A 13,450-nucleotide genomic window follows, 5' to 3' on the forward strand; every position below is an offset into this window, starting at 1 on the left:
AACCTTATTTGCTTCATTATAATGATATACTGCTACGTTTATATTTACATCACGGCTAGATCCGCAGCCTCGTTGGTGGGAAGAAATAGTGAGACGAGAAAGAAGGAGATCAAACTTGCGATTCGAATGGGTTTTCTAGTCTTTTCTGATATGTGTTGCTGGATGCCTATTATTGCAATGGTAATTTTAGCCTTAACTGGTGCAGTTGACATTCCACCGATAAGCTACGCGTGGATTGCTGTCTTTGTGTTGCCGCTAAATTCATCACTCAATCCCTATCTATACACGATTATTTCAAACGAGATGACAAAACGACAGATATCTAAAAATAAAGTAATGCCTGCTGGAAACAGTACAGTAAACACCGAGCTATCACAAATGAGCACGGGGTCAGCATCGCAGATGATTGGTCAATATGAAAAAGGTGTGTATAATATTATCACCGAGTCAGGTTTTGTACCTTTGTCGTGCCATTCGTATTCTCTACAGCTTACAAGTGTGTTACAGAATCCAGAACGTAACTACATTATAATCAAGACAATTATTTCACGTCAATAAGATTTGAAATATAGAGTCCACAACTTATAAGTTCCTCCTAATACTTTTTAAAATAAGTCAAAATGTATTTTACAAAAGGTCAAAATTTAAAAAGATATGTATAGCTCTATTTGTTTTACCCATGTGGACCAATTTATAGCGTCACACATCATTGCGTTCAGTCGCAATGGCTAATTGTGTAAGAAAAGAGGCCGGTTTAAATGTTGCACCTGAATCCAGAGCAGCCAGGTTTGCATTTTATCAGATATTTTTCGATTTAATAAAAATATTATTTAGGGGTAACTTATGAGTTGTGGTCCCTATATACACTAAATGGCAAAGTCGAGAATGCCACCCCCTACTTGTTTAAAGGGATATTGAAACCATACATTTACTTTACAAGATAACTATAGAAAAACAATTAGAACTATTTTGATTACCCATGAATACGTATACGTGGTAATCGTAATAACGTTCACTTAAAGCCATATTTGATAACATTGGCTGAGGAGAACGCCTTCAACAAATTTTAAATTCTGGTTTTTACATGATTGTAATGTACTTTAGTCAATAAAGATACTCTGTAAAAATCAAGACTTTAGGGGCTGTAGTTTTGTCAAAATCCGAGATTTTGAATAAAACGATGGAACCGGCGTTTAGTCGAACACGTATGCACAGTACGTACACGGCGTGCGGGATACAAATGCACACACACACACCCCGACCGTACCGTATTACAACCGCGGGAGTACCATGCATGGGCGCTAGTAGTACATTCTATGGAAAATAAATACCAATCTATTTTTACACTTATAATATGGCTTTAATGTTGCTGTTACAGGTGCCATGAATAGAGTCCAGTCAATGGATAGAAATATCAAGAGAAACAACGTGTTACTACAAAATCCTCTGAATCAGGGATACATTTTACTCTCTGAATTGATGACAAAATATAAGCTTAATTCTGACGAATTGATATCCATTGAAAGACAACTGGAGACTGCCATTGAATATCTACATAAGTGTGATGTATTTTGTGGCCCGATCTCTGAGGATGCTGTTATTATGCAAAAGGTATGTTTGATTTGAAATTACTTGGTACTCTAGGTCGGTAAACATGAGTAAGGTTTGATCATTCCCTAGAGAAGTCCTTTTCAGACGGCTGAGCTTTCGGAACTCTAGCGAGTTTCATCTTCAGATCAATTAAATAAACATGATAATGCGCATTTTACACTACGGGAACAGAGAAATAGGAAATGTCAAAATGATTGACATAAAGTGTCAGGAGGGGACGCCTATTAGTGGCGCGGTCTATCATAAGCATAGCATCTTCAACCTGCATTTGCTATATGTAAATGTTAAATACTCATGATTATAGTACAATATTATATTTAAATTGATTGATTCATTATATTTGTCTTTAAATTGTTTGGCTACAGATCCTCGTTTTGTTTTTGTTCTGTTTTAATTTGTGAAATTTAATTATACAGGGGGTGCAGCATTTACAGGCTTCGCTTATCGTTGTACCTCCTCCATCGTGTTGTACTTTTTATAATTATTGTATTTTGTTGTAATTTTTGATGGAAATAAAATAAATCTGATTGATTGATTGATGTCAAAATGATTGACAGGAAGTTTTAACGAGTCAATAAGGGAACTATTGTGTGGAGAACAACAGAGGCTAATTAACATGGTCAGAGGCCCCGGAGGAATGTCCACTCCTTTGTCTCTATTGAAATATTTCGGATCATAATCATTTTCATTTAGTTGCTCTGAAGATGGCTTTCGACAGAATTCCGAAAGCCAAGCCTCTGAAAAGGACTTCTCTAGGGAAAGATCAAACCTTACTCAAAACGTATGTTTGTTTTCAAACTTCTTTTATATTCCTTGATAATGTTTGTCTTCTTCATCATATTGTTTCAACATTTTGTGTCATTCACTGAATAACAACAGCATTTATATTTCCATAACATCTGCCTACAGAGAGATTCCAAAGATATCAAAGTGTTCCTTGTTGCGCCCAAATCAGGCTCATCAACTCAAAGCAACGGAGAACCAAAGCCTACAACATCATCGTTAACAACCATTGATTACAATGAAGATAGTGAAGCGCTTTTTGATGCCGATTATGACGAACTTGATAAACTAATTAAAAGACTTAGTAAATACAACGACTGATAACATAACAATGTAATAAAAAACACATCATTTTTTGATATACGTAAATATCTTTTTAAAAGTATTATACTTAGTTCTCCTTTGTATCAACATTGTGATGAGCACGGCCACCAATCCCGGGCCACCAATCCAGTATTAAATATTTTGGTTTAATTATAATTGTGTGTAAATATGTGTTTGGTTTTCCGTTGTGAAAATCATTGTGCATTATTTAGTCAAATGGTACACTAAGACAAAATTGGAACACCGATGTTTTTGCTTGCTAGTATATCTAAGCACCCTCCTGAACAATTTATTAAAAAAGGACAACATTGGGTGAATAAAGATATTATTAGGAATCAGAAAAGGTATAATTTGACATCTCCGATGTACAATTAATAATTCTTGAATTAAACTGCTTAAAGGTCAAATGTCAAAAATGTTTTATTTTTCATCAAATTGGTCTCAATTTTTTTATTTGAAAAACAGTTTAAGCAAAGAATAGTTTGACATATCTCAGGTGTTTCTTTACTAAAAATTCAAAGCCCATTGAATTATGTTAACCTTGACCTATTTAAGAAATAAAGGGTAGTACATATCCTTTACACGAAAATAATGTGTCCTCGGCAGGAAAAACGTAAATAATGGGTGAGGCGCAATGCTGCACCCTTTATTTCTATTCTATTACCACAAAATTGTGCAATTTAAAAAGAAAATATCACATTTTTTGCACAAATATTTCAAGTTGTTTACCTCAAGGTGGAGCGCCTACGCGTAGCCAAAGCGTAAGTGATAGCGAGTATTGCAGAACGCGTAACCAAGCGTAATGATTTGCGTAGAATGCGTAACGACGCTAATATACTGCATCGCGCTTTGCTGTGCGCTGTGATGCGAGTAGAATATAAAGTTCGTTAAACTGGCCACTTTATTGCTAATTAATGGTCTTTCACGTGACGCGTTTCAACAAATCACAGTGCGCGATTTTGAATAATGGGTCGTGGGGGTAATAGAATTTGTGAACAACGGAAGATACCCTAATTAATAATAAAAAACGGCATTTTCCATGTTTCTGAATGGTAACATCTCTCAAAGCGCGCCCGGGTCGATATGCTGCCAAGCATCTAAGTAGGGATAACCATCAAAATTTAATGTTGCCCCTATTGCTACAAAATATTTGTTTTCTGGATAGAACTCATCAATAGAAGTATTTTGGTGTTTATATTGTAAAAATCGGTCAAAAACTTTTCGAATTATGAATTTTCAAAGTTTCCCATTCTGACCGGTAAACTTTTTTTTTTTTTTTTTAAAAATTTAGATGTTATTGGGTTTAATATGACCAATTAGTAGGTGTATGCAAATTAAATCTTAAGTGTCATTGAAGGTCATTGACTCATTCACAACAATAGAGGTTATCCACTTCACTCATCATGCTCATGTGTGACTTCTAACAAAAGGTGCTGGTTCCCGTAGTATTCCTCATTCAAAACAATTCAATACATGACCTTGGAGTTACCTGCATGACTTTCGCGGGCTATTTTGAAACAGTTATGGTTGCACATTCAGGTACTTCTTTTGAAAGTTCTAAACAAGGTATAGCCAGCAGCAAGTTGTATATGGTATAGGCCTAAATATAAGAAAACGTTTAGGGTTGAAATCAGGTGAAAAATACATCGAATGGGCACGAAACTTCACATGTATGTTCAGAAAGGTGTCTTCTTAGCATGATTTGAAAGGAGTATGGAAATTCTAAAGGGAAGCTGGTGATTTAATTTGTAACTCGAGATCTACTTGTTCAATTTTTTAACCTTATTACAGAGGGTATGATAGTGGTATTACTGTCAACTCTGCCAAATTACAGCTCAGTAGGCTACGTTTTTCACCTGAAATTATTGACATGAATATTTTGTGCCATTCTTAAGCAGTGCTGAACTCAGCCACTGGCAATTAAGCGCACTGTGGCGATGGACCAATTTTGACTCGCACTTACAGGAAAATGAAATAAGTTATGTTGCTGTAATTTGCAAGATAGTTACAAAATATAATTGGCATTAACTTCCCCAATTTTTACAGAAAAATATTGAAAAATAAAAGAAAGAGATCAATTTAGAAATGTCTGTGCAAGCAGTGCACAGTTGAGCTCCTGCATGTCTATGGGAATGTTCAAGTTGATGGTTCATTGGTCATCCCTAATCTAAGGGTATATAGCGCAAGTTGGCCTCAATGATGAGTGTGACAGCCGACAGGTCCAGGCTGACCCCCTGCTCATGTCCAGACATTGCGCACCAAACTACATGACCACCCTCTAACTCTATGACATTTGAACTTTATGCCTAATAGCTAAAGAACTTATACAAAAATTATGTGTGTGTATCTTCTAAGTTCCCCCTAATACTTTTGAAAATAAGTCGAAAAATATTTTACGAAATGTAAAAAATGCCCTGTTCGTTTTACCCCTGTGGACCAATTTATAGCATCACACATCATTGCGTTCAGTCACAATGGTCAATTATGTAAGAAAAGAGGCCGTTTTAAAAGTTGCACCTGAGCACATAGCAGTCAGGTTTTGTGTAACTAGGGATTCAATCATGTTTCGCCGTTGTTCATCACCGATTAACAACGGTACGTCTGCGTCGTTTGCGTGGTTTACTTCGCGAGGACAGCTTTAGCTTTAGTTTTAGCGCCCTCGCGAAATAAACCACGCAGACTACGCAGACGCATCGTTGTTACTCGATGATGAACAACGGCGAAACATGATCGAATCCCTTTCAACAACGAAAACAAGCTTACGGTCGTCTAATTCACACGATTATTTCATGAGGAATGACCAGTTTAGTCATTGTCACTAAACACAAGAAGATCGATGCTTTCCTGATGATAGCAGCAAAGCTACAGAATAAAAGAGCAGTATTTAGCTGCTTCCTCCAAAATAATGAAAACATGATGTAGCGCACACAAGTTCCAAGTATGGCAAATTTCTGACGCGTATCGCGTATACGCGCTTCCAATAACTTGCGTTCGCGTATACGCTACTGGCAAATTGTGGATTCATCACGGATTAACAACGATTGGCGAAAAGGTATAGGAAAAATTGTTGAACAAACACATGAATAGGCCTGGCCTGCTGAATTGTTTGAGAGTTTGCTCCTATGGACTCAAATGCAACTTTTAACACAGTTTAAAACGGTCTCTTGAACCATTGTGACTGAACCCAATGACGTGTGACGCTATAATTTGTTCCATAGGTGTAAAACAAATAAGGCCACACATGTCTTTTTACAAGTTTGCATTTTGTCAAATATTTTTTTTCGATTTATTTAAAAGTATTTAGGGGGAACTTACAATTTGTGCTATGGGCTCAGGTGCAACTTTTTTTTTAAACGGCCTCTTTTCTTACATAATTAAGGGCTGGGGTATGAGCGACCTTGAAGTTCCGGTATCTGGAGAGGGGAAGCAATGAGTTACCCCAAATCACAGCGGCAGGTAGTGACTGGGCCGCCGAGTGCTAATATATATTTATTTTGGAAGGTTCGTGTTTGTTTTAAATTTTGGGGCGTTTTTCCAAAATTTGATATTTTTGTTCATATTTCAAAAAAGCGACATGCCAAAGACAACTCTTTGGGCACATAGTTTGTTATTGTTATTGCAGTTCTTTTCCACATACCTGCGTTAACATTCGATTTCGTGATTTACTAATATTATATATTTTATGACTGCAATTTGGCGTTTTCAATGCGTTTTACACGTATCATGAAATTAACGCAAATATCTAGTCACGCTGCTTTTAGAATTTTTACCTGATCGTCGGCTTTTGCAGGCAACAGAATGCAGATTGGCTCACGATAGATGTCGTTTTCCTCTATGTGGTTCACTCATTGATAAAATGAGTTTGCATTCCTTGTAACACACACACATTGCCGTCTGGAAACCGGGTCTGGTACTGATTTTGGGACAGCCAATAGACTTCAGCGCCGTATCAAATCTCATAAAAACCACACGACTGACGACTATGTGTTTATGTTTCCCGCACGAAAGCTTGTGTCTACATCTATTATTATACTTCTTTGGAAACTTTGACCTTTGACCATTCTTTGTATAACGCCCTGATATGACCTTGATATGTTCGCTTGATTGGGTACGTTATAGCATCCATTTCATTGAGGTGTTAGGACTTGGTCAGTATAATACTTGCAGGGATACAATAGTTTAACATGGTGTGTGAGCATGGTGAAAGACTCATTATTGATTAGGCGCGGACATATTAAAGGCACAGGTCCTTTGCGTGAATAGCAGAAAATTATAATAGAATGTGTGAATAGAATGTTTGAAATTTGCAACTAAAATACTAACTGCATTCTGCATTATGTATTTATTTATTTATTTATTTAGGCCTATGCCTATTTATTTATTTACTGACTTATTTATTTATTTTATTTATTTGGAATATTAGTTAGTAGGCCTAGTTAGTAATATTCCATGATAGGCCTACGTCGGTTTATTATTGATTGTTGATAACTTGACAACTTGATTGATTGATCGATTGATAGTCATTTCACATTATATTCCTAGTTTATAGGCCAATTTGAATAGCATCGTACATTAGATAAATAGACCTATCAGTATTGATTTATTCTATTCAGCAATATCAAGGATTACTATCAAACTTCTCATAGCTGATTGTTAGTTGGCTCAGTGGTAACGCAGTAGGTTTTACAACACCGAGGTCCCGGGTTCGATTCCCACCTCTGCCTATTTTTTGCAAGGCTGAGAAAAAAATGAAATTTCTGGACTGCAAATTTATTTGGCGCGCGATCTGAGCTGGTCCTTTTCTGGTGGCTGTGTCTGTTACAGGCATACTCCCTCTGCATCCAAACCAGGTTCACGCTCATTACACCTCCCTTAACCATTGTGACTGAACGCAATGATGTGTGGCGCTATAAATTGGTCCACATGGGTAAAACAAACAGGGCTATACATATCTTTTTAAAAGTTTACATAAAATATTTTTCGACTTATTATAAAAAAGTATTAGGGGGGAACTTAGAAGTTGTGTTACCTGTATATATAGTATGGAATCAGATTGGTCGGATTCTGTACTATGCAAAACGGGACCCCCCCCCTTATGCAGGCCCTATGCCTAAAAATGCATTTAGCGCCCTCTAGAGGGATTGTATAGCCATATTAGCATAAAAACTAAACCGGGGATATCCCCGTTTGCAGGCGTATCCCCAGTTTATCGGTATAGAATCAAAAATGTATCCCCGTTTTACAAGTCCAGTTGCAAAGAATTATAATTTAACCCATAAATAGTCTTTATTCTTCAAATTGTTCTGTTTGCTCATGGTCTATACTGCCAACTGGTCTTTAATTTATTCACAAATTCAAATGTTTATGGTAACCACTTCCGTAATACTGCGAACAAAAATCTATGAATTTGTAACTTTTGTGACAACTATTGTACTATAAATTAAACGTTTTATTCCCTTTATTGATATAATTTTTATGATTTCTTGTTTCGTCAGAATCGTTAATAAGTATAAAGGGAATTAATAACGAGTTCGACTTTAATATTTATTTTTTATTGCTTGTTTTATCTTCAAATAAGTTGTGAATCAATCGCTGGTGCCGGTTTGTGTCGATAAGTGCAGTTAACTGTAACAATTAAATAAAAATACATGATTTAAGACAGATGATTTGTCTTGTTTCACACGAGTAGGCTTATGACACGTAAGAAGTCTGACTTGTAGAATCTTTCAATGTCTATACATTATGGAACTCAAACACAACCCGAAAACAAATTCAATCTGAACGGCGAACTTGAACGCTGAAGTCTATTCACTATATATAAGAGTGATTTACAAGATCTCCGACTCATTATCTGACAAGATTACCCATATCATTTTGACAAGATTCTGTTAAGTCCCCCTCTGACAAGACAAACCAAACTATTGAAATTAATTGATTTATTGTTTTGGTCATCTTTTGACAAGGCAAGCTACTCAAGTTTGACAAGTCTGGTCATTTTGATAAGAACCTATTCAATTTGTTTAATGATAAGCCAATCTTATCAAATTGAATGAGCCTCTTGTCATTTTGATGAGAATATCCCATTTATTTTGAAGAGGCATCTGTTTATAGTTTCCGTCGTTTAATTTGTTTCTATTCAAAATTGAATGCATAATGTGCAATGCCAAACCCACACGGCCCTGATTTGGTAAAACAATCTAACTTGAAATGTGGACATTTTGAGATAAATCCATATCTTGGGTAATGTGAGGGTGCTCTTTCCATTGGTGACATCCTCAAATCACCACCATGCTTCATTTTGAAGATAGCAGAACCTATATTGACACTTTTTTGTCACTTTTTGTGTATTTAACATGGTAAAATGACCTATCTCAAAGTTAGATAATTTTACCGCATTAGCCAAGACTCTAGAGAGCGCCAGACAAACTCTAACACATTCACGATCTCAAGATAGATCATTTTACCAAATAAATGAGTCTCGCTATGTTTATTTTTGTTACGAGGTAAAACAATGTAAAAGAATGTAACTCCCTAAAAATGGTTGTTATTTCAAAATTACTCAACCAAATTAGCCAAATTTTTGAAAATAAAAAGATTTTTATATTTTCTAAGATATTTATTTTATTCAAAAAGAAAAACGTCAAGTGTTCAAACTTAAAAGCTCTTTTTCTCAAAACAGCGATTTTCAAGTTAGATCATTTTACCAAATCAGGGCCGCACAGGCATCTGTACCCTAACTCTTCAAGTTGTGTTGACAAGATTCCACAATATTACACAATATGTTTAACCAGGCATGGTGTGTAGTCTTGTATTCTTTTATACATAACTCTTCAACAAAACTCACCAAACTATAACTTTCAATACATTAGCACCCGTGATAAATAGAGAAGTTATGCCCCCAAAAAGCAAGTCTATTCATACTGTTAAGCCAAGCATGTAGCTTGATAGGTGCGTTCAAGTTCACTCGCAATTATTATACACACAAAAACACCTACACCAAAAATACAATTTGAATAAAATATGCTACTTCCGTCTTCCATAACAATACATAATCATGCCATGCAGCAGACAGCCAGACATGCAGTGTTTTAATATAGGTAACAGAGATTTATGTAACGGAGAAAACAGGACTGCTTTTAATTCGATACCTGTAATTATTGCATAAGATTTAAGACAAATTAGGAGGTAATGAAAAACAGATAACAACGTTAGAGTCTTCATGAAGAGCAATACCGAATGACGATACAAATGATGGCAAGGTTAGCATGGATCGTACTTGTTATGGCTGTGTTACCATGTAGTCAATCACAAACAGGTAAGTCTATGTTTTACAGGTGAATAATTTTAAAGTACAGAACAAAAGTGCGTGATGTGATAATACTTGGCACTTTTGACTGACGTAAACCAATGGATTTGTTCTCGACATTATTCATTATATTTTGCTACCAGCTAGTGGTAAAAGTGATGCAATGTCATTTAATCGTACATAGGTTATACAAAAAATAAGTATTGTTTTTATATGCACGGCCTTGATTTTTTCATTTTAAAATACTAATATTAGGATATTAAGAAACACATGTAAATGATTGTAATTTCACGCAAGCATACACACCCACAACAAAATCAGATTTGAAAAGAATATACCAAATATATATTTATATATAAATTATATATATCACCATATTTAGTATATAATATATTACTACCTATTTGTTTTGGTTTCATTATCATTATCCAGATGTAGATATCCATAGTTTTAGCTTCGCCGAAGCGGATATAACTTTTGTACCACAACAGCCTAAAACATTTTACATTATTCTTGCGCTGCAAACGGATCAACCAGTTACCAGGAGTTTGGAGTTCCTGTTCTATTTTCGCGATGGTAATGGTGCGAAACTGGTGGAGCATTTGGAATCAAAACAAGAGACATTTCCTTCGGGATCGCCAATAACTGTGTTCAGAGTTACAGAAGATGATGCATTAACTGTAACTTTGCCAGCAACTACAACGTGTGCCAGTGGTGTGCAATATTCATTTTGCGTAAATGTCACCGTACTTGAGACAGGAGGGACCAAACTAAATTGTTTAGATCAAACGAGTTTCAATGTTGTTTGCGAAAGACCCAACATAGGTTCGTATGGTGTTATTTGTAATTTTACAAACTTAGATTAATATTTTACTGTGTGCATGGCTGTTATTGCTATCGCGGTGACAGTGTGATAATAGCAAAGGTGTAAATGGCTAAATTCGCACTCGAAACACTGTCAAATAGCTGAAATAAACACATACCCCCTCCCCCATACAAAAATGCTAATATTTGAGACAGATATAACACATGATATTCATTTGATATTTATAAGGCAAAAGGGGAAAAAGAATGTATGTCTCAGACACCCGCGCGCATTGCTATGTGAACTCCATTTTAGCGCTGAGCATTGGCAGTATTTTTTTGTTACCCATATTATAATAGGATACTGAAAAATATTTTTCAGTATCCTATAGCGGTCCAATTTTGTCTTTTTTTGCAGTTTGGTTGTTGTTTTTGTACAAATTTCGCAATCATTGTAAAAGAGACAAACAAAACTATTCATTGTGTATGTATATTACTATGTTTCTGTATTTGAATATCAAAAAGTACACACATATTGTGCCTTGAATGTAAAAAAAATATGGCATAGCTCATTTTCTTTAAAAAAATAAAAAAATCGCATAGCACTTAGCTTTTTTACCAAATGTGTCTGGACTCTGAGACATACTTTCTTTTCTTTTTGGCCTAAGTAACTTTGATGACTAAAACCATTAATTAATTATATTAATGTAACATCAAGCATCATTAAATCAAACCCCAGTTTGACGTTTTATATGAAAAGTTTGATTTTAAACCTTTTTGTGCTAAATATTTTGGCAAGATGATTTTATTAAAATTTACATAACATGTTAAAATGTTTAGCAGGAATTTCAATAAAATATTTTTAAATGTTAATACGATTTATACCCCTTACATAACTCGACATCTAAACGTTTTCTGTAAAACGTTTTGTGTTTGCTGGGACAGTATCATTGTTTTGGAAATTGTATAAAAGTATGGTACACTCCAAAAACTGTGTTTAGCCATTGACCACATTATTGCACTTTATAAACATATTTAGAAACTGAATATTACATACCAAAGTCATAAACATGAACGTTCAATGGCTATAGCATTATCCATCGATATACTAAATACGTTTACTTTATATTCGTGGAGGCAAGAATGTGTCTAGCTTCTAAACACTGTTTTTACGGTATGTTGTTAGATTGTATTTTCACTTTTCATTTCAGCACGGGTAATTGGATTAATATATGTGATGTGATCAAGCAAAAAGAGTCCGAAGTCGGATATATTGGTTTTCAGATATAGACAAACAAAGACAATAATTATTTCTTTTGTGGCATTTTGTGTTAGAAACACTTCAACTGTTCATATCTTTAGAACTAAATGTTCAATTTCAATGGGGTTTCTGCAAAATGTAGCTTTGCAGTTATAATCATGTCAAAAACTGAAAATTGAATATGCCCGACTTCAGACTGATTTTGCTCGATTACACCACATATGTCCACTTGTTGTTTGTTTGCTTCATTTTACTTTTTATTGTGTGTATTTGAGACACTGTGACTTTGCGACAATGATTTATTATATATCTTCCATTTGATGCATTCCTTTCCTTACAGAATTGGAAATTGTCAGCAACCTAACTTTAACGGATTTGTACCAACAAAACGATCTATATTATTTATCACTGAGTTTCACAATGAACATGACCTACATTGGTGACAACTATGCGTCATTTTTAGGAACAAACAATAGCCAACTCTTCAACCTAGTGCTTTTTATCGAAGATGATACTGGTACATCTATCATAATTGGAAACACACCGTCAGAAAAAGCGTATTCTTATACAATTTCCACGAATTCCCCGGCAACGATTTCCATTGAAGAAAGTGTTGTTATAACAGACTGTAAAAAAATAGATTTGGGGAGCGGTAAACTTTGTGCCAATGTTACACCAGGACGAGACGCCATCTTTGATTTAGACAACTATGACAAAAACACAAAATGTACTTCAACCATCCCAGACAATATAAAATGTAAGTAACTTTCTACATCCACGACGCATTTAAGAAGATGGTTTACGTTAGCAACCCCTTTAACAGATTCGTCACATAACCAAACCGCTACCACAAAACACAGAATATGGGTAATGAGACAAAAAACACTTTTAAGGCTAATTTAGATTATACAAGCTATAAAGGAAGTTTGAATTGCAATGACGTTAACGTTACTTGTGCTCAATTGTTGTCAGCCTTCAATGTATAACTGGGACGTCATTGCACTGGGCAATTTCGGCGCCCGGGAATTTTGAATAGCGCGTGTTGTGAGACGGCTGTATTAATTCATTTTTATGGTCAATATGAGTTTGTTTCAAACAAAACCACGTGATTCGTGCTTGATAATTAATTATCTATCATGTAAGGCACAATGTTGTGATTTCTGGAGTCATCCTTTAAAGGGAAAAACACTACAAAATATAATACCTATATCTATAGAAAGTAAAGGGGCAAGGTATACCAACTTGATGTGGGGAAAGAGATAAAATACAGACTTAAACGATATGCAGAGGAAACCAAACAACTGATGTAGACATAGAAGTAGGTAAAGTTCGATAGCCAACAATTACCAATTCCAAGGTCC

General features: G+C 35.2%; 2 protein-coding genes across 3 annotated transcripts in view; both read left to right on the plus strand.

Annotated features, from left to right (window-relative positions):
- The first annotated feature begins 66 nt into the window (after window positions 1-66).
- On the plus strand, window positions 67-2,715 carry LOC140139239 (uncharacterized). Its single transcript, XM_072161019.1, has 3 exons — window positions 67-424; window positions 1,379-1,611; window positions 2,521-2,715. The coding sequence occupies exons 1-3, from the start codon at window positions 127-129 to the stop codon at window positions 2,713-2,715; spliced, it is 726 nt and encodes a 241-aa protein (XP_072017120.1). The 5' UTR covers window positions 67-126.
- A 7,056-nt stretch (window positions 2,716-9,771) lies between these two features.
- The window catches only part of LOC140138836 (uncharacterized), a 44,753-nt gene continuing 41,074 nt past the window's right edge, over window positions 9,772-13,450 (plus strand). For both annotated transcript variants that reach the window (XM_072160606.1, XM_072160607.1), the window contains exons 1-3: window positions 9,772-10,033; window positions 10,457-10,849; window positions 12,430-12,846. In XM_072160606.1, the coding sequence (XP_072016707.1) occupies window positions 9,955-10,033; window positions 10,457-10,849; window positions 12,430-12,846 (889 nt within the window). In that variant the 5' untranslated portion in view covers window positions 9,772-9,954. The remainder of the gene's footprint in view (window positions 10,034-10,456; window positions 10,850-12,429; window positions 12,847-13,450) is intronic.

Source organism: Amphiura filiformis, chromosome 18, assembly GCF_039555335.1.
Source record: "Amphiura filiformis chromosome 18, Afil_fr2py, whole genome shotgun sequence".
NCBI lineage: Eukaryota > Metazoa > Echinodermata > Ophiuroidea > Amphilepidida > Amphiuridae > Amphiura > Amphiura filiformis.

Excerpts from the sequence above, each read along its gene's own strand:
- LOC140139239 (XM_072161019.1), top strand. The coding sequence starts at position 127 with ATGGGTTTTCTAGTCTTTTCTGATATGTGTTGCTGGATGCCTATTATT. Across the intron at positions 425-1,378 it reads GATTGGTCAATATGAAAAAG|GTGCCATGAATAGAGTCCAG; the intron begins GTGTGTATAATA and ends TTGCTGTTACAG. Across the intron at positions 1,612-2,520 it reads ATGCTGTTATTATGCAAAAG|AGAGATTCCAAAGATATCAA; the intron begins GTATGTTTGATT and ends ATCTGCCTACAG.